The following is a 21013-nucleotide window of genomic DNA, read 5'->3' on the forward strand; positions in this document are numbered from 1 at the left end:
AAGCTCAGAATCAATTTCAACAGAGAATCCTGATGCATTCAGAAAGTCTCAGAATCAATCCACGAAGCGAGATGCATTGATTAATTGCCGCAGCACTAATATACTGATAACGAACATCCCAACCTAACTTTCACTGCTGAGGGCAATGTTTAGATCAATATGTAAATATGTGCTGTGTCCTTTCCTCTCAATTACAAAATAAACACAGCAAAAATGACAGTTTTGAGAAAACAGGAGTTAAGAAAGCATCTGATCATGATAGGGGTGGAAATGTTTGCACAAACTCTGCAGTTCAGCGCTCCTGTCAAGTCTCATCACGTTTATTAATACAGCACTTTATACAATAGATTATTTAAAGGTGCCCTAGAACGTTTTTTCACAAGATGTAATATAAGTCTAAGGTGTCCCCTGAATGTGTCTGAAGTTTCAGCTCAAAATACGCCATAGATTTTTTAAAAGTAATTTTTTTAACTGCCTATTTTGGGGCATCATTAAATATGCGCCGATTCAGGCTGCGGCCCCTTTAAATCCTCGCGCCCCCTGCTCCCAAGCTCGCGACTATAAAACAAAGTTCACACAGCTAATATAACCCTCAGGGAGATTTACATAAGAAGGAGGAAACAATGGTGTTTGAGACTCACTGTATGTAATTTCCATGTACTGAACTCTTGTTATTCAACTATGCCAAGGTAAATTCAATTTTCAATTCTAGGGCACCTTTAAAAGCAAGCAGCTTTACAGTATTAAACATGCAAAAACAGGATCAGTGTCTCTTTCAATTAGAGTTACAACTTTAGTTTCATATTTTATTTTTTCAGTTTTATGTTTTTACTCACGTCTGACCTCGACAGACTGAACAGAAGAAATTAACCATTTTTTTTACATCAAAGAAGGTGGAGCCTCAGAGCCAAGACTACTTATTATGACCAAGGGAGCTTACCAGCTGGTGCAAACTTCTTCAGAAAGTTTGCTTTGGCAAGCTGCTTCCAAATAAACTCCAAACAAACTTTTTATTTTGGCCTGATTTTGTTTGAAATGATGTGTGTGTGTTTGTGTCCAGGGCATTATAGCAGAATACAACAAAAGCCACGACATCAAAGAGGATGATGATACGGACAAGTTCAAGGAGGCCATTGCTAAGTTTCGTAAGCTTTTCGTCATGCCGGAGGAGGAGAAGCTGGTGAACTACTACTCCTGCAGCTACTGGAAGGGGAAGGTGCCACGGCAGGGCTGGCTGTACCTCAGCATCAACCACCTCTGCTTTTACTCCTACCTGCTCGGGAAAGAGGGTGAGTACGGCAGCAGCTGACACTTTATTTTCTGCTTATATGTGCAGATCTTAATGTTTGCTCTTCTTCCATATGAATGTGTGTTTTTTACCATTTGCTTTCAGCTAAGCTGGTGATCCGCTGGGCTGACATCACTCAGCTGGAGAAGAACGCCACACTCCTGCTGCCGGACATGGTGCGCGTCAGCACACGCTGTAGTGAGCACGTCTTCTCTGTCTTCCTGAACATCAACGAGACCTTCAAACTCATGGAGCAGCTGGCCAACATAGCCATGAGACAGCTGCTGGACAACAAGGGCTTCGAGCAGGACCGCTCTCTGCCCAAACTCAAGAAGAAGTCGCCCAAGAAAGTGTCGGCCCTCAAAAGGTCTGTGCCAGTAATGCCCATGAAGCCAGTGAAGAGATAAAACTATAAAAAACTGATAAATCAAGAGAAACTGGGTGCTGGAATTAAACTGATATTTATACTTTTATGGAGAAATAATGATCTTAAGTCAACTGATTTATAATTTTTTTAAATAGATTTTACACTGATTCCAAACAGTTTATTTGCTGTGGTTATTCTTCCAAAAAAAAAAAAAAAAAAAAAAAAAATATATATATATATATATATATATATATATATATATATATATATATAATATAATTTTTTTTTTTTTTTTTTTTTTTTTTTTTTTAAGAGAAACATTATTAAATAAGTACCTGATGAAGTAATTTTAATATGTAGTAATTAAGTAAAAGTATTAATTTCACTAGATTTTTAAATTTTTTAATTTGTGGTGATTTATTCTTCAAACATTTTGTCTATAAAGTTTAAAAATAGACTTTTTATTTGAACGAGAAAAAATATTAAATGAATACCTGATGAAGTACTTTTAATATGTTGTACTTTATTAAAAGTATTTATTTCACTAGATTATAAAAAAAATACATTACTACTTGATTATGTAATATATAAAAAAAATTGGGTTGAATTTCTTGCAAAATATAGATACATTTATTTTAATTATAGTAATATATATACTATTACTGTGAAATAAATTTATTGATTAAATTATTTTGATTAAATAAATTCAGTTCTTGTGGTAATATAACATTTTAATCATATCGATCATGGAACTGCTAATGGAATTTAAGGTAATATTACAAACAATAAAATTCCTATTGTAATTTTCTTAATGATGACAGTGGAAAAACAGAATAGTGAAGGATTAAATTTAGGAGAAAATGGCTGTCTGGCAATTGTGTGAAATTGAAAGTAGCAAATCTGTTTTTTCTTCAGAGAGCTTTGAAAGCCGTCTGTGCGAACTAAGAGGATTATCTGAGGATGCTTTGATGTGCAGAACGGCTCCGCTCCTCCAATTTTGTATAGTTTTAGTTAGCTATATGGATTTTGCAGGAGTTTAGGAAACTTTTTTCAGTATTATATTTGTTTCTGCAACTTCAGAGATCTGGACGCCAGGGCTAAAAGCGAGCGATACCGGGCGCTTTTCCGCCTGCCGAAAGACGAGAAATTGGACGGCCACACAGACTGCACGCTATGGACCCCCTTCAACAAGATGCACATCCTCGGACAGATGTTTGTCTCCACTAATTACATCTGCTTCACCAGTAAAGAGGAGACCATCTGCAGCCTGATCATCCCACTCAGAGAGGTCCGTCACAATATTGCTAAGCTAATGACATGATACTCTTATAAATACAATGCAAACATATCCATTTTAATTAGAACTTTACATAATTGAGTGTTCATAAGCATTTATCCCACATTATCCACCATCTTTCACAATCCAGTCAGGTTAAAAAGATTTTCAGTGTTGATTATCTTGTTTCTCTCAGAAGTGAGATGTGAAAATAAATTGGGTTTTGAGTTGCATTTTGCATCTTGTCCTTCCCTCTCTCATATCACTAGGTGACGATTGTTGAGAAAGCCGATAGCTCCAACGTCCTTCCCAGTCCCTTGTCAATCAGCACCAAAAACAAAATGACCTTCCTCTTTGCCAACCTCAAAGACCGGGACTTCCTGGTGCAGAGGATCTCGGACTTCCTACAGCAGACCACTTCTAAAATCTACTTTGAGCGGGAAATCACAGGCAGCCTCAGCAGCTCCGATGACGAGGTGGGAACAGCACTGTTCATTTGTGTGTGTATGTATATATGAAGCTGCTGTGTCTTATGCTGTCCTCTGTGTGCAGGTGTACTCGCAGCAGGGCAGCGTTCTGTCATGCAGTCCTCAGTGCAGCGCTCTCGGCTCTGAGGGAGAGAGTGAGAGGCAGTTCAATCTCAATGATAACAGGGTTCCCACCGCAACACAAGCCCTGATGACCATGTATCGCCGGCGCTCCCCGGAGGAGTTCAACCCCAAACTGGTACGACACCCTCTGTAACGTTGTTTTCTTGATTTTGTCACTTTTTCTTGATGGGACTAATGGAGAAGTGCAGGAAGCGATAGAGGGTTAAGCAGAGGCAAGTGTAGTCTCAGCCTCAGATGTCACACCCACGGTGGCACAAAAAATAGGAAACATTTCCTCTGATTGGTTGAATTCTACTTTAATGGTCTGCTGGAAACAAAGCCGTTGTGATGCCAAACCCCCACATGGAAGAAGAAAGCTGTTGTTTTACAACTTTTACAACCCTGTTTCCACCTGGTATTAAGATCAATCGGTCGATCGGATCACAAGTGGACGAGGGAGAGACATTCTCGTTTACACCTTTGTTTTAATACGTCTCTTTTGTCCACTTTCGACCACTTCTGTCTTGATTCAGGTGGAGGGTCTATGGGTGGGTAAATGTATGGGCTTTTCCAAATCTTTCGATCTAATGGACAAAATCAGCTCACACAATTTACATATGAATGTGCCCGGGGACAGAGGAATAACATACGGAAAGCAGCAGCTTTAATTTCTGTTCTGACAGACACAAGACCAGCCGAACGCTGTGATTGTGTGTTAGAAATCAGGAATGGTGAGAGAACATTGTGCTTGGTACATTTTTCATCTTCAAACAAAACTCGGGTCTTCAGCCGTCAAAGTTTAAATCCCATCCGGTTTGCGCGCCTCCCATAATGTTTACGCGTTAGGTCAGTAACAGGAGAGTAGACTGTCTTTGTGCTGTTTGAACACATTCGACCATATGAGCGTTTACACTACGAAAGCAATACCTCTGGAAGAAGTTGAAAGCGGACCAGCTCAAAACGTTTTACACCCCGTTTATACCTGTATTTAGTGTCATTTACTTGTGATCCGATCAACCGAAACGCATCTTAATACCAGGTGGAAACATGGCATCTGACAATGAGTGCTTACGATCAATTAAATTATTGACTTTCAAAAGCATGTGACGTTTGTGAAGTTCACGGCAAGGACTCTTTAAAAGACGTCCAAGAGTTTTACACGCCTGTTATTGTAGGGACATTGATGTTACATTTTCAAGCCCCTAAATATGACGCTGATCAAACCGATCTGTGATTGGTTGCTTTACATATCAGTCAGATGGCCTCTGGGCGGTCCTTAGCCAATGAAAGCTGCTATTGAATCTGAAGGTCTGGTTATGCAAGACTAGGGCAAACGTTGCAAGCCAAATTCAAACCCTCATGTAAAATATGTTTGTGAATGAACGGAAATTGAATTGTGTCTTTATGAAGCTTAATACTATAATAGGCTGTGTATTACAGTGATTTTTACCATGGTCAAGAGGTGCTTTTGCCCCTAAAATACCTTTAAATCATTGCTTAGAACAACAGGAATATGTAGGGCCCTATAATTTCCGCGATCACGGAATCGCAGACGGAATCGCGGAATCCAGTCATAAAAACGGAATTTACTATATAACGTGGAATGTTAAGGAATTTGTCAATTTTTTGATGAATTAATTAAAAGCAGGTCAGTACACGTGAATTAAATCGCGATATAGACTAGTGTCTGAATATTAAACTGCAAAAAGACTATTTAAACATGAATCCTGCATGCCTGTGTGCCTCTGAAATTAATGACGCGGAAGCGCGGTTTCATTTACCTCACACACAATCGCGCGGGGGCGCACGCACGCTGAAGCACATGCGACGCTCGCGGTGTTTTCGTCCTCTGTCGCCTCACTAACTTATATGAACCATAGACGAACTCCAGAGCTGCTCTGAAAGTCACTTCATCAGCATTTAACTGCTTCATTTGAGAAAACTACCATCATAAACACAGAGAAACTCAAAGCTCTAGGCAAACCGTCAAAATAAAAGTTCGATTTAACTTGACTGAAACATATTACTGTTGTACAGTAGAATTTAGATAAATTAATTTAATAATAAATTATTAAAATATATTTTAAACAATAATCTGTGTTTCTTCCATGTTTTAATTTTAACAGTAAAGCTCTGTTGTGCAGCACATTGTTTGACAAAAAAGTTTAATTTCATGATTAAAAGATAAATTAAATGGTATGCGTTCATTCGATTGCCTGAAAAATTTAAATACACAACAGAACTTCTGAAGGAAAAAAATTCATAAAAACATATTTTTTAATTAATTAATATTGTTGTTTTTAAGAATTCAATTAATTAGACATTCTTTTTGATTATTAAAATGGAATTAAACCATTAAAATGGAATCCAGTAAACAGAATTTGGTAAAAATAAATTTGGAGGGGAAAGAATAAAACGTTTATCATAGGGCCCTAAAAAAAATGTAATTTTTTTGTTTGTTAAACTGTTATTTAATTGTTGGTAAATTGGACAAGATTCATTATTTCAATAAATTAGACATGCTTTTTGATTACTAAAATTTAATTTAACCATTAAAATGGAGTCAAAAATTAAACGGAACGGAAAAAAACGGAATCCAGAAAAATTAATACGGAAAAAACGGAATTTGGGAAAAAATAAAACTGATTTTATAGGGCCCTAAATATGCTAAAAGACACTAATGTTAAGTAAATACTTGCATTTATACTTATAAATTCATATTAATTGTCTAAGTTATCTATACGTATTTGAAGTTATGTAGTTCTTGAGCTTAGTTACAGGGTGTTTACAAACATCTTGGCACTTCAGCACATAATGTGAAGTTATAGGTGTGCGTTTATCGGAATTTGAATGCACCTAGTCCAGTGCATGAAGTAAGATACAGTTTATTTTGTTTATCGTGGTTAAAGCAGAGGCTTTAGTAGGACAAACACAGGAAATGCAACTCACGAGAAGACCGAGTTTGTTCTGTTTGATGACCTGCAACAAATGACCTGAAAAAACTGCTTATTCAAGTCATTTGCTTTAGTCACATTTAGTCACTATATCAGTGCGCAAGAGCGAAAATGTGTATGTTTTGCATTTAGAGGAGTATTTTAGTGATTTTCGGGGGATTATGCTTGCAGGTTGTCTAATCTATAGCTTTCATATACATTAAATACACCACATTTCAAATGTCAGAATAAAGCTATAGAAAGCTGAAGCTTGTTCACGGTTCACTGGCTTCGCTTCTTTGCCGGCGCTTATTTTTTCAAGTCAGAGTGTCCGTCATCAGCACTTCTGAAGTTGAAGTCTGTGCAGCAGTGATGAGATGCTCTTTTTACTCACATGTTTTCAGGCTAAAGAGTTTCTGAAGGAGCAGGCCTGGAAGAATCACTTTGCCGAATATGGCCAGGGAGTGTGCATGTACCGCACGGAGAAGACCAAAGACCTGGTGCTGCAGGGCATCCCAGAGAACATGAGAGGAGAGCTGTGGCTCCTGTTTTCTGGTGAGTTAGATGTCCAACTGACAGCAGGGAGAAAAACAAAGCTGAATGTGAGCAATAAAATATAACCAGATAATCAAGCACAGTTAGGGCACTTAAGTAAACACATTTTACATTTATATATATATATATATATATGCATTTAGCAGACATCCAAAAGACGAACAAAAGCAATTTGTCAGGTAAATAGTCTAATCAACTTCCGTATTCTCATATCTTTTGTTGTTGACATCAAAGAGTGTGTCCAATCAATTTAAACTAATTCATCTGTCATTTGGATGAAGGTTAGATCAAATTAGATCAGTGTCAACACGGACGAGTTGTGTAACATGCCAGGGTAAAATAAAATAAAACCCAGACTACAATAAATATTGTGTATAGTCTCAAATGCATGATTGCTTGTATTGGCACAAAATGTAAACTATATTATCACACAGCTCTAATCTGCTAAATGCGATATTATAAACATTAAACATTGCTTTGAGACAATGTGTATTTTGAAAAGTGCTATATATATATATATATATATATATATATATATATATATACATTTCTAAAGACTTTAACGCTTAATGTCCAATGTAAAATCTGGGTCATGAGGCAAAACCAGCCACTGCACTAGACATTTGCATTCACTTGAATATTCAACAACAACATGGACATGTTTAAAAAGTGTTTAGTCTCTTCTATGTGCACTCACACACACACCTGTTTTCTTGTGGTTATTGTGGTGCAGTGCATGTACCTGTTTGTATTTTACCCTGCTTCCTGTTTTCTAGATGTGAGCACCTTTATTATAAAGAGTCAGGCTTTATAGGCCAGTGCACAAACTGAAACACATGACCGCACAAGCACATATCTGCAGTAAACCATCTAGCTGCCTCGTGTTTCTTCACAGTTGTGTGTATTAGCAGGGAAAACACAATCTGTTGAAATCATGGAATTAAATCTACTTTCCATCATGACAAGTTTCAGAATTGCTCATCTACTGTTAACTTACACTTTTGTTTAGTTAACTACACAAGCTGCTCACTACATTGAAGCTTCAATAACTTTATGAGTTGTAACCAAATGTACGTGGTATTTTCAGGGTATCCTTTGCAGTTATAGTTTTGGTACACATTTTCTTGGTAACTGGAGAAAGAACTGTTCAAAATAGTGAACACAATCATATTAAGGTAATAATCATAATAACGATAATCATAATTATAGCCTTTAGCTTTATAGTTATAACAAACTTTAGTGTAATTTATACATTTTGAACTGTAGTTAGCCAAACTGTTACTGTGGATATACATAGCAATCTTCATGTCAGTACATCAGAGCATTGCAAAGATACAGCATCACTTCCTGTATGTCAACCATCACCATCAAATTCATTGATGCATTTCATGCAGACTGTTTAGTATATCAAAACTTTTAATCATTTTTGACTAGCATGATCAAACAATAAAAATGGCAGAAAATGCAGTTTATGTAATATATAAAATATAATATGTTAAAAATCTATATTTTATTAAGATTTTAAAATGTATATTTTATGAAATGTATGAAATATATTTAAATATTATTATTTATTAATACAATATTTTGTTGTCTATCACTAGAGAAAGGTTTGATTCAGCAATGTCTAAAATGGAAGTTTAAAAAAAAAAAAAGGTCTAACCAGGAAACATTTATGAATATCTGTCAAATATCAAACTGTAATATACAGGTGCTGGTCATATAATTAGAATATCATCAAAAAGTTGATTTATTTCACTAATTCCATTCAAAAAGTAAAACTTGTATATTATATTCATTCATTACACACAGACTGATATATTTCAAATGTTTATTTCTTTTAATTGTGATGATTATAACTGACAACTAAGGAAAATCCCAAATTCAGTATCTCAGAAAATTAGAATATTACTTAAGACCAATACAAAGCAATGATTTTTAGAAATCTTGGTCAACTGAAAAGTATGAACTTGAAAAGTATGAGCATGTACAGCACTCAATACTTAGTTGGGGCTCCTTTTGCCTGAGTTACTGCAGCAATGCGGCATGACATGGAGTCGATCAGGAAGCAGGAAGCATGAAGTGCTCTAAAACGTCCTGGTATACGGCTGCGTTGACCTTGGACCTCAGAAAACACAGTGGACCAACACCAGCAGATGACATGGCACCCCAAACCATCACTGACTGTGGAAACTTTACACTGGACCTCAAGCAACGTGGATTGTGTGCCTCTCCTCTCTTCCTCCAGACTCTGGGACCCTGATTTCCAAAGGAAATGCAAAATTTACTTTCATCAGAGAACATAATTTTGGACCAGCAGTCCAGTCCTTTTTGTCTTTAGATGCTTCTGACGCTGTCTGTTGTTCAAGAGTGGCTTGACACAAGGAATGCGACAGCTGAAACCCATGTCTTGCATACGTCTGTGCGTAGTGGTTCTTGAAGCACTGACTCCAGCTGCAGTCCACTCTTTGTGAATCTGCCCCACATTTTTGAATGGGTTTTGTTTCACAATCCTCTCCAGGGTGCGGTTATCCCTATTGCTTGTACACTTTTTTTCTACCACATCTTTTCCTTCCCTTCACCTCTCTATTATTGTGCTCGGACACAGAGCTCTGTGAACAGCCAGCCTCTTTTGCAATGACCTTTTGTGTCTTGCCCTCCTTGTGCAAGGTGTCAATGGTGGTCTTTTGGACAACTGTCAAGTCAGCAGTCTTCCCCATGATAGTGTAGCCTACAGAACTAGACTGAGAGACCATTTAAAGGCCTTTGCAGGTGTTTTGAGTTAATTAGCTGATTAGAGTGTGGCACCAGGTGTCTTCAAAATTGAACCTTTTCACAATATTCTAATTTTCTGAGATACTGAATTTGGGATTTTCCTTAGTTGTCAGTTATAATCATCAAAATTAAAAGAAATAAACAATTGAAATATATCAGTCTGTGTGTAATGAATTAATATAATATACAAGTTTCACTTTTTGAATGGAATTAGTGAAATAAATCAACTTTTTGATGATATTCTAATTATATGACCAGCACCTGTATGAGTTTAACTATATATTGTTTGTCATTATACCTGTATATTATTGCTTGCATAATAAATAAATAAATAAATAGATAAATACATATATTATGTAACTGAATTAAATTAGTTTAATTACATAAGTAGAATTAAATTAGAGATTAACAGAATTATAGTTGAATTGAATTAAATTAAAGTACAGTTGAATTAGTTTAACTGAATTTAATTAAATTAGTTATATTAGTTTAGAAATAAATTCAATTAAAGTAGAGTTGAATTGAATTAAAGTACAGTTGAATTAGTTGAATTGAATTATATTATATTAGTTTAGAGATAAATTGAATTAGAGTTGAACTGAATTAAAATAAAGTAGAGTGAATTTAGTTGAATTATAAAGTAGAGTTAGTAGAGTTAATAAGAATTAAATTCTAAATAAAACCACCACTGTAATTGGACACATCATGACCTAATAAAATAATTTTGTTTTTGCATCAAAAAAGATTAGCTAAATAATTTTTGTAGTTGTGAGCTGTTGATGATTTGATTGGCTGGTTGTTTATGTGTGTGTGTTGGTGTGTGCAGGGGCGATTAACGAGATGGCCACTCATCCTGGTTATTATGAGGATCTGGTGGAGAAGTCGATGGGGAAATATAATCTGGCCACAGAGGAGATCGAGAGAGACCTGCACCGGTCTCTCCCAGAGCATCCGGCCTTTCAGAATGAGATGGGCATCGCCGCCCTGCGTCGAGTCCTCACTGCGTACGCTTTCCGCAACCCCAATATCGGCTACTGCCAGGTATGATGCACAGCATGACAGCTGCTGCAGCTTATACATGCACAGCGTGGTCATAATACCAGTTCGTCTTCCACAGGCCATGAACATCGTGACCTCCGTCCTGCTGCTGTACGCTAAAGAGGAAGAGGCCTTCTGGCTCCTGGTGGCCTTATGTGAGCGGATGCTTCCTGATTATTACAACACCAGAGTCGTAGGTGAGCTCCAGGATCATCCAGCTTCTCAAAAACATCAGCAAGCCACCAAATGACTCTGATACAAGATCTAACTGCACTGATTGTGTGTGTTTGTGTGTATGTCAGGTGCTTTGGTGGACCAGGGTGTGTTCGAGGAGCTGGCTCACGTCTACGTTCCTCAGCTGTACGACTGCATGCAGGCGCTGGGCGTCATCTCCACCATCTCCCTCTCCTGGTTCCTCACGCTCTTCCTGTCCGTCATGCCCTTTGAGAGCGCCGTGGTAGTGGTCGACTGCTTCTTCTACGAGGGCATCAAGGTCATCTTCCAGCTGGCTCTGTCTGTGCTCGACGCTAACATCCATCAGCTGCTGAGCTGTAAAGATGACGGAGAAGCCATGACCATCCTGGGCAGGTAGGACAACCGCATACTACTGAATATGTGTAGTATGCAGCATAAGGAGTATGTTTAGTGTGCTACTTAGTAAGTATGTAGTATTCTGCATATGTACTGTACTGAAAAGTGATTATATGCTGCATACTGGAGTATACAGTATACTACAGATTTAGTGTATGTAACATGCTATGTAGTGAGTATACATAGTCTATAAGCAAAGTTTATGGTTGTATACTGCAAAAATATTATATGCTGCATACTACATAGAATATACACTATACTAAAAAATCGTGTACTGTATGTCGCATACTATGTAGTGAGTGCATAATGTGTAGTTTATAAGCACAGTTTGTGTATGTTCTGTGCCGCAAAGTGATTATATGCTGCATACTAGACTATATAGTATACTACAGATTTAGTGTATGTAATGTACTACATAGTGAGTATAAATATAGTCTATACTGTAGAGTGATTATATCCTGCATACTACATATACGAGTATACACTATACTGCAAATTTAGTGTACGCAGCATACTTGTTAGTGAGTATAAATATATTCTGTAAACAAAGTTTGCTTGTATGCTGCTAAAATATTTTATGCTGCATACTACATAGAGTACACAGTACATACTGCAAGTTCAATTGAAATAGTGTACTGATTATACATAGTCTATAAGCAAATTCAGCATAAGTTATGCACTGCAAAGTGAATATTGTATAGTGAGTGTACAGTTTACTGCATATTGCGTACTGTGTAGTGAGTATATGAAGCTTAAATGCTAAGCTTGTAAGTGTTGCATACTACATAGTAAGTAGACATGGTATACTGAAAGGAACTAGATATAATATGCTGCAAACTACATAGAGTATACAGTATACTGCAAGTTGAGTTTAAGTAGTGTACTGAGTATACATAGTCTATCAGTTTTAATTTAGTGTAAATGTAGCGAGTAAATATAGTCAAATGCAAAGGTTGTATATGTAGCATACTACATGTAGAGTAGACATAGTATACTGGAAGGAGCTAGACATAGTATGCTACATACATATTGTACTACAAAGTGAGTGTATTTATATAGTATGCTGACACATGTGTGTTGTAGGTATCTGGACAGCGTGACCAATAAGGACAGCACCCTTCCTCCGATCCCTCATCTTCACTCTCTCCTGACGGATAACGGCGAGCCTCATCCTGAGGTGGACATCTTCAAACTTGTGCGCAGCTCGTATGAGGTTCGTTTTGGTTTGGTTTAAAGTGTGATCATGTGTTCAGTCTGTGTCATATTGCATGTTTGCTAATTTTCACTGTCATCTGCAGAAGTTCGGCTCCATTCGGGCAGATGTGATCGAGCAGATGCGGTTCAAACAGAGACTGAGGGTGATCCAGGCCATTGAAGACACCACCAAACGCAATGTGGTAATCAGACACTCTCCATACTGACTCCATCAGTTATCTGTGACTTTTAGTTTTTTTGAAGCACATGTTCATGATTGCCTCATCCGCTGGTTTTCCAGGTGCGGACCATCGTGACGGAGACGCCCTTTAGCATTGATGAGCTGGAGGAGCTCTACACACTCTTTAAGGTCAGTCACATGACGAGGTCACGAGTCACCGGATTATGGCCTGACTTGAGCAACATATTTTCTTCGGTGGAGCAGAATGAGTGTGTCAAGTCAAGTCACCTTTATTTATATATCGCTTTATACAATACAGATTGTTTCAAAGCAGGTTTACAGTGATAGCAGGAGAATGATTCAACGATGCAAACGGGATATTCCAGCTGTACAGCAGCTCTAAAAGAAAAGTGTAATTGTTCAGCTGAAGTCAGTTCAGTGTTGATTCAGTTCTGTTGTAAAGATTATTAAATTAGTTCAATTCATCTATAAGAAATTCTGCAGAATAGTGATAGTGAAATGGTGTCAGTGCAGTCAGATCAATAATATTGTGTCCCCAACTAAGCCAGAGGCGACAGTAGCAAGAAACCCAGAACAGAGGGAAAAAAAACACTGGGAGAAATCAGGCACATTCGGAGTTCAGTTCTTCTCTGGACAGTGAACGAACACGGTGTGTTATGATCATCACAAGTCAGAAATCAGATTGTGGACTGGTAGCATTCAAATATTCATCCAGTTCCTTTTGCTTGAAGATCGGATTCATCACACCATATGGAGACGAAGCTGGTTTTTTGGAGACCTGTCTGGTTTTTGTGGACCTGTGTCGACGAGGCCTTCACAGGAGATTGTCTAGTTGACAGGATCTCTGCTGACATTCAGGGCTGCGTTGTGGTCGTGTCTAGGTGCAGGTCCAGCATCTGATCTGGATATGGACCGGATCCGGATGACTACGGTAACCTCGGGATAAACGGAGAGACTAATATTAGAGTAGATGCCATTATGGGAGTGTTAACGTTTCTGCATGACTTCATTTATGAAGCCTAAAAATCCTTTAATGGATGTGAATTATATAAATGTGTGATGTGTTATATGCATGCCAGGTTAAAGAGATGATTAGTCTAGATTTAAACTGACAGAGTGTGTCTGCTTCCCGAACAATGCTAGGAAGACTGTTCTAGTGATTTAAGATAATGACTCCTCCGCACACGGGCTGATGGATGGAGTGAGTGTGTGAATATATTGCAGATGGATGAGTTTTTATTAGAGAGTCATGTATCTTCCTCTTTAGCTGTTCTTCAGCACATTCATTAGCTCTCAATAACACAGGAGCTGCTCCGAGGGTTTCTCTGTATATGGATCAAAGCCATTTATGTCCCAAATGCCTGTTCATTTAAAGGAATAATTGTGGTTATTAATCAGAGGATGCTTTGCATATGGCAATAATAAAGTCACAGAAAACTGTATTTCTCAACAAATGATGCCATCTAGCGGGAGTTACACTATTTTGTTATTTTAATATTCATTATTTTATTATAATAATAATAATAATTATTATTATTATTATTATTATTATTATTATCAAATCAATATTAATTAATTAATAAGTTTATATAATAATTAAAATGTATTAAACATGCTATTATTTTTATTATTATATAATGGTTCTTATTAAATCATTTTAAATAATTATCATCATTATTATGTCATTTATAATAATTATGAATAAATCAATATTAATTATTCATTCATTTAAGATAACAATTTTAAGAATCTTATTTTGTATGCTATTTTTAGTTATTTTGTTGTGGTTTTTATTGAGATATTTAATGATTTTTGCTTAATACTTTTCAATTAATAATTTAATCATAAATGTTATTATTTTTATTTTCCTTTTTTTATGTTGTTGAGATTATTTTGGTTATATTTAATGGTGCTTGCTAAGTCATTTTAAATTATTAATTTTATCATAAATATTATGATTTTTATTATTTTTCTCTTTTTTTTTTTGTTTTATTGAGATTATTTTGATTATTTAATGATGCTTGCTAAATATTTTATTTATTGATTGATTATTTATTTTATTTTTGTATTGAGATTATTTTGATCATATGTAATGGTGCTTGATAAATAATTTGAATAAACCTCTAACCCTAAATTTAAAACTTAATTACAATGTGCATGTAACTCATCCAGCCTGATTTGTGTTATGGCTCAGTCTGTTGAGGAAGACATTTTATTATTCAGACGATTATTAGCACCATTGCAGGTGCATTCACATTTAAACATCTGTTATCGTTTAGTCAGGTGCTTCATAAGCATTGACTTTTCATGACCTGTGCATGTGTTCATTACCATCAGGCTGAGCATCTGACCAGCTGTTACTGGGGCACCACCAGCAACCCCATGAGCCGCCACGACCCGAGCCTGCCGTACCTGGAGCAGTACCGTATCGATCTGGAGCAGTTCAAGGGCCTGTTCGCGCTACTCTTCCCCTGGGCCTGTGGCTCGCACACCGACGATCTGGCCCTGCGATTCTTCCGTCTGTTGGACCACAACGCAGATGCGCTCATCAACTTCAGAGAGTTCATCAGCGGCTTGAGTGAGTGTTTTTATCAGGGGAATCATATTTTCCTTAAAGTCTGCATGAAACGAAAGATAGACTTTTCTTCTCTATTGTGACGTATATCCAAATGAAACCGCTTCTTAAACAAGAAAAAATGTAGGATGGGGAGTTGATTGGATGATTGTGGTTTGCTATTGGTGGATCTCAAGTGAGTGACAGGTTGCCATGCCCTCATGTCAGTAAACATGTCATCAGAGAAGAGATGAGATAAGCTGCAAGAGGGAGGGGAGGTTTTTTTGATTAAAGATTACAAGGCACATGAATTTAAAAAAATGATAAATCATTTATAATAAATACTGCAATATTGCATTACAAAAAATAAGAATTATCAATGAAAGCTTGCGTTTAAAAGTCAAAATCTCCTAGTCTAGTCAAAAATTATATTATGGAAAAAAAGTAAAGTGGACCTCAGGGTAAAATTTTTATATTAATGAAAATAAATATTATTTGTTTAATCAATTATTATAACAATTAATTTTTATTTTGTAATATAAATGCTATTTTTTTTGTCTTTTTTTTTAGTGAGATGCTAAATAATGCTTAATCTTGCTAAATCATTTTAAATTATTATCATATTGAGTTGGTTTTTGTCATATTTAGTGGTGCTTTCTAAATAAAAAAATTAACTATATCATATGATTTAAATATGTTTAAATTCTAAATGTAATTAAAGTGCATCAGGTTGATTGTTTTTGTACACATATGATTAACTTGACCGTATGGTTTGTGTTTCAGGTGTCCTGTGTCATGGTGACCTGACAGAAAAACTCAAATTTCTGTATAAGATTCACGTACTTCCAGGTAGGTGAGAATATGTGGGTGTAAAAAAGATTTTTTATTTATTTATTTATTTTTTTAACATTGTTAACATTATGCTGGTAACTATTAAAATTCACACTGGTTCATTAATTCATACTTGTATTTTATTTTCAGCATTTGTTAACTTTTGCAGATATGCATATAATATGTGTGGTAACTGATTATTAGTCGATTATAATAATAAGATTATTAGTCGAGGGGAAACTTAAATAAAAAGCAGAAATTAAAGTGAATTCGGATGTTTTGTGTTGTGACGCAGTGCATTAGTGGTGAATCTCACAAAATCTCTCACAAACATATCAGTGTCATATTTAACCCACAAATCAAAAGAATAAGATATTATCATCTCCTTAAAGAAAATTTGAGATAATAAAATGTAATTTTAATGCCAGGACTGTTGTTTTGTGTAATAACAAATACCACAACGGAAATAAGTTTTTAACTTCATCCTGGACAAATTTATTTTTGTCAAATAAAACTTGATAGAAGTGTTACTATTAGCCTAATTATTAATGTCCAGATACTTGTCAGGAGGTCTTTTTTTTAAGATGTAATATAATATAATATAATAAATATATGTTGTCATTTTTATTTGCATTTTTATATTGTTGTCTAAATAAAAAAAGCTGTAGAACAGGGCTGAATTTGCAGTGTTTGTTGTCCTCAGAGCTGCACCATGAGCAGGAGGAGCCGGACTCGGCCTGTGAAGCCACGCAGTATTTCTTTGAGGACATCACCCCAGAGACCTCCAGCGGTACTGCTGCATCCTCACACTCTCTTACCATATGAAAATACCACAAACACTGTAATTACTGGTACTGATGCTTTGACCTCTCATGGACAGGCCTCGACCCCAAGAACAGGACCGAGAAGGATGATGGATTCGTCAGAGTTACCTTTAAGAGTGAAAAAGGTGGGAGAAACATCCTCTCTGTTTATAAAGATGAAAATGAATCCGAGTTTATCTGTTTAAATGTGCAGCATTCAATAAGGCTTCTTTCTGTCTGTGATGTAGTGAAGAAAACGCACACTCCAGATTACCGCACGTACCTGCGCCTGTGGAACCAGGAGACCAAAGCAAAGCTGGAGAACATGAAGGATCTGCCCAAACTCAACCAGGTACATTTGGAGACCAACCAAAGTTACTTCGAGACCCTTTTCCTATTTCCTATTAAATGAAAGCAATATTTGTATTTATCCTTTTTACAGTTAAAGCGCTAAAACAACGTCCTTTGTTTACGTTCCTAAGTCTCTTGTGACTGACTCATTCACTCAAGTATAGGTTTGTCGCCATCTAATGGCGTAATAATGTAACTTTCACTCAATCCATATTATGCACTAATAGACCCTTTCTCAATAGCAAATACAACATATTATTTATTTAAAATATTTATTGAAAAACAGTATTTACATTAACAACAGTAGCCTTTATATATGACAATAGGAAATAAACACAATTGTACAGTTCAGTCAAACATACAAAAGCAAATGCTCTACAGGATGTAAGTTAAATATAGCCTTAATATTAAATATTAAATTTAACATAGCTCAACGATATTCTCAGGAACTAGTAATAGATTTATAAGACCAATGATTGCCCGTTTTATATATCCAAAATGAATTATATCTCATGTTTAACCACTATAAGAGCCAGCGGCAAATCCCTGAAGCACTGACCGAGATGAGCACTGCAAAAAATGCTGTTCTTACTTAGAGTTTTTGTCTGTTTCCAGTCCAAATATCTAAAAATTCTTAGATCAAGAAGAATTTTCTTGACAAGTAAAAATTATTTTCTTTTTTTTAGCAAAAATAAGTCAAAATTAGAGTTTATTCCTTAAACAATTAGAGTTTAATTAGAGTTTTTCCTTAAACAAAGAAAATTAATCTGCCAATGGGATAAGCAAAATAATCTTAATCCAAACTGAAAACAAGATTATATAGCTTATTTTTTAGTTTGAAATAAGATTATTTTGCTTATCCCATTGGCAGATTATTTAACTTGTTTTAAGGAAAAACTCACTCAATTTTTACTTATTTTTCCTGAAAACTAGAAAATATTTTTTACTTGTCAAGAAAATGCTTCTTGATTCAAGAACTTTAAGATATTTTGACTAGAAACAAGACAAAAACTCTAAGGACAGCATTTTTTGCAGTGAAGCTGTTCTCGGCGGATACACGAGCACTGAACGGCCGCTGACTGTCTGGAGCTCACATCTCCGAAAACAAATTGTCTAAACAATTTGTAAAATAGGCATTATGATTAAATATGAGTCACATATTTCAGGTCTAAACAACTACATTCTCGCCTTAAAAAACTCTTAAAACTACAGTTTGTGGTACAACAACTGTAGTATTTGCAAAAATTACGGTGGATTTGCTCAGCCGCCATGACAGTCGCTTCAAGTGGAGTGATACAAAGGGTGAAATGGTAGGATTGCTCAGGAGCCAATCAGATTCGAGAACCAGAAAGAACTGTTTTATATATATATATATATATATTACACACACACAGGAATTAGTTGTTATTAGCAATCTTTAAATAAATCCACTGCAAGACAAGGACACCAGGTTTGTTTATCCGCGGGTTAAATCAGACTCTGTTGTGATATGTGTTTCTTTTCTCTTCTGTCTTCAGAGTCAGTTCATCGAGCTGTGTAAGACTCTCTATAACATGTTCAGTGAAGACCCAAGCGAGCAGGAGCTGTATCACGCCACTGCTACGGTCACCAGCCTGCTGCTGGAGATGGGAGAGGTGGGCAAACTCTTCTGCAGTTCCGCTAACAAGGACGAGGAGGAAGAGGAGGACGACGAAGAGGACGACCGCATCCCGGTGGGCAGAAGCAAGCGGGAGAGAGCGCGACACAAACCCTGCAATAGTGAGATTAACTCCTGCAGCACGGGCCCATTAGATGACATCAAACTGGAGGACTCGTCGCCCAAAGACACCGGCACGTCCTCCGCCATGCTCATCTCAGATGACGAGACCAAAGACGACACGTCCATGTCCTCGTACTCCGTCCTGAGCGCCGGCTCCCACGAGCTGGACGATAAGCTTCAGTGTGAGGACATCGCTGAGGACACGGTTCTCATACGCAACAGCGGGACGCATAGGGGAACGGGGCATCATGGGAGAGGTGGACTGCCTCACAGCGCCAGCATCGATAAGGACTGGGCCATCACATTCGAGCAGTTCCTGGCCTCTGTGCTCACCGAACAAGCCCTGGTACAGTACTTCGAGAAGCCTGTCGAGATCACCGCGCGAATTACTAACGCCAAGAACGTTCGCAAGGTGGGACACCCACACATGTCCGTCAGTGACTATGAGATCTCGCTATCAGGATAATGTGCTACACTTAAACTATTACCTCTCCATTCACAAACTGTGTTTCAGGATTAAAGGCGTACGGTAGTTCATCCAAAAATGAAAGTTATACCATCATTTACTCACTGTCATGTCATTCCGTTACTTTTTTATTACTTGGTTATTTCATGGAACGTTAATGCTAGTTTTTACTCATACAACAAAAGTAAATGGAGACCATCTCTGTCAAGATAAAACTGACAAAAAGCACCATAAAAATTGTTTGTGTACTATTTATTTTTTGAGTTTTCTTAAGCCATACAATAGCAAATAACAACTTAAATTCTAGTATGTTCCTCGCACAAACCAATTGTATGACTTTTTGTAAACATAATGGCCACTTTTATTGTCATATTTGGAGGTCGAAATCTCCAGTCCCCATTAACTTGCATTGTATAGAAATGAGATATATATATATATATATATATATATATATATATATATATATATATATATATATATATATATATATATATATAATATAATATATATATATATATATGTGTGTGTGTGTGTAAAATTACATTTGGAATGACATGAGGGTCAACAAATGATGACCGCTTTCATTTTTGGTGAACTACGCCTTTAACCGGCCACCTAATTTATCTACACTCAACCAATGGATCTCGTCTTAAATCATTTCGAAACTTCAAAGGCTTCATGTTCGCGTGAGCTCGTTATGGAAGGACAGTAATGAGTTTTCCCAGAGGCTCTTCTTTGATCTAATGACAGATGGACCATGATGTGACCAACAGAATGACCTTTTTACCTGTACAAAGTCTGAGAGGAACTGTTGTATGCTACTATGTGCTTGATGTACTTTATATACAGAAATGGTTACTAATAGTATCTAATACAGTTAGACTGTTTATCATAGTAATTGTGTCTAGAATAGCTCACTAGTCCTGATTGGGCGAAACACACCTGAGTCTGAGAAAACATTTTCTTAATCAGTATTTTTGTGTTGTGTTCTAATAAATGTATGTAAATGTGCTAAAAATAATACCAGATTACTTGGGAATCAAAACTGTGTGTAATCACAAGACTTTTTAGAAAATATATTGCATTTATTTATTTGTAAGGATGAACCTCAATAGGAATTTTTAGATTTATGCTGAAAAAAAAACACGATTTTAAAACAAGTTTATTTGGAAGAACAATACAAATAAACTTTAAATACTTTAATTGATATTATATTCTCTAAAATAGACTTATGCAATCTTACGCAGTGTTGCTTCTCAAGTATGTTCTCAAGATATTTTTACTTTAAAAGTTTAGGCAAAAATACAGATTAAGAGAATGATTTTGATTTTAGAGTATAGTAAATCATCTTTAATGTAAGAGCGTTCACTGGGGTAATGGGGAAATACGTATGTGAGGTTTAACCCTCTTGAAAAAGAGAAGGACGCTGGGATGTGAAAT

The 21013-nt window shown here is 36.4% G+C and overlaps 1 protein-coding gene across 1 annotated transcript in view; it reads left to right on the forward strand.

Annotated features, from left to right (window-relative positions):
* tbc1d9 (TBC1 domain family, member 9 (with GRAM domain)) overlaps positions 1-20022 on the forward strand; it is a 31331-nt gene extending 11309 nt beyond the window's left edge. The window contains exons 4-21 of the mRNA XM_067403890.1: positions 1061-1289; positions 1394-1655; positions 2736-2943; positions 3201-3407; positions 3484-3657; positions 6859-7009; positions 10611-10825; positions 10902-11019; positions 11125-11410; positions 12497-12626; positions 12712-12810; positions 12909-12977; positions 15147-15387; positions 16147-16212; positions 16898-16984; positions 17075-17143; positions 17246-17349; positions 18866-20022. Of these exons, the coding sequence (XP_067259991.1) occupies positions 1061-1289; positions 1394-1655; positions 2736-2943; positions 3201-3407; positions 3484-3657; positions 6859-7009; positions 10611-10825; positions 10902-11019; positions 11125-11410; positions 12497-12626; positions 12712-12810; positions 12909-12977; positions 15147-15387; positions 16147-16212; positions 16898-16984; positions 17075-17143; positions 17246-17349; positions 18866-19573 (3423 nt within the window). The 3' untranslated portion in view covers positions 19574-20022. The remainder of the gene's footprint in view (positions 1-1060; positions 1290-1393; positions 1656-2735; positions 2944-3200; positions 3408-3483; positions 3658-6858; positions 7010-10610; positions 10826-10901; positions 11020-11124; positions 11411-12496; positions 12627-12711; positions 12811-12908; positions 12978-15146; positions 15388-16146; positions 16213-16897; positions 16985-17074; positions 17144-17245; positions 17350-18865) is intronic.
* Positions 20023-21013: the final 991 nt, after the last annotated feature.

The sequence above is a fragment of the Chanodichthys erythropterus genome, chromosome 12 (assembly GCF_024489055.1).
Source record: "Chanodichthys erythropterus isolate Z2021 chromosome 12, ASM2448905v1, whole genome shotgun sequence".
Classification (NCBI taxonomy): Eukaryota; Metazoa; Chordata; class Actinopteri; order Cypriniformes; family Xenocyprididae; genus Chanodichthys; species Chanodichthys erythropterus.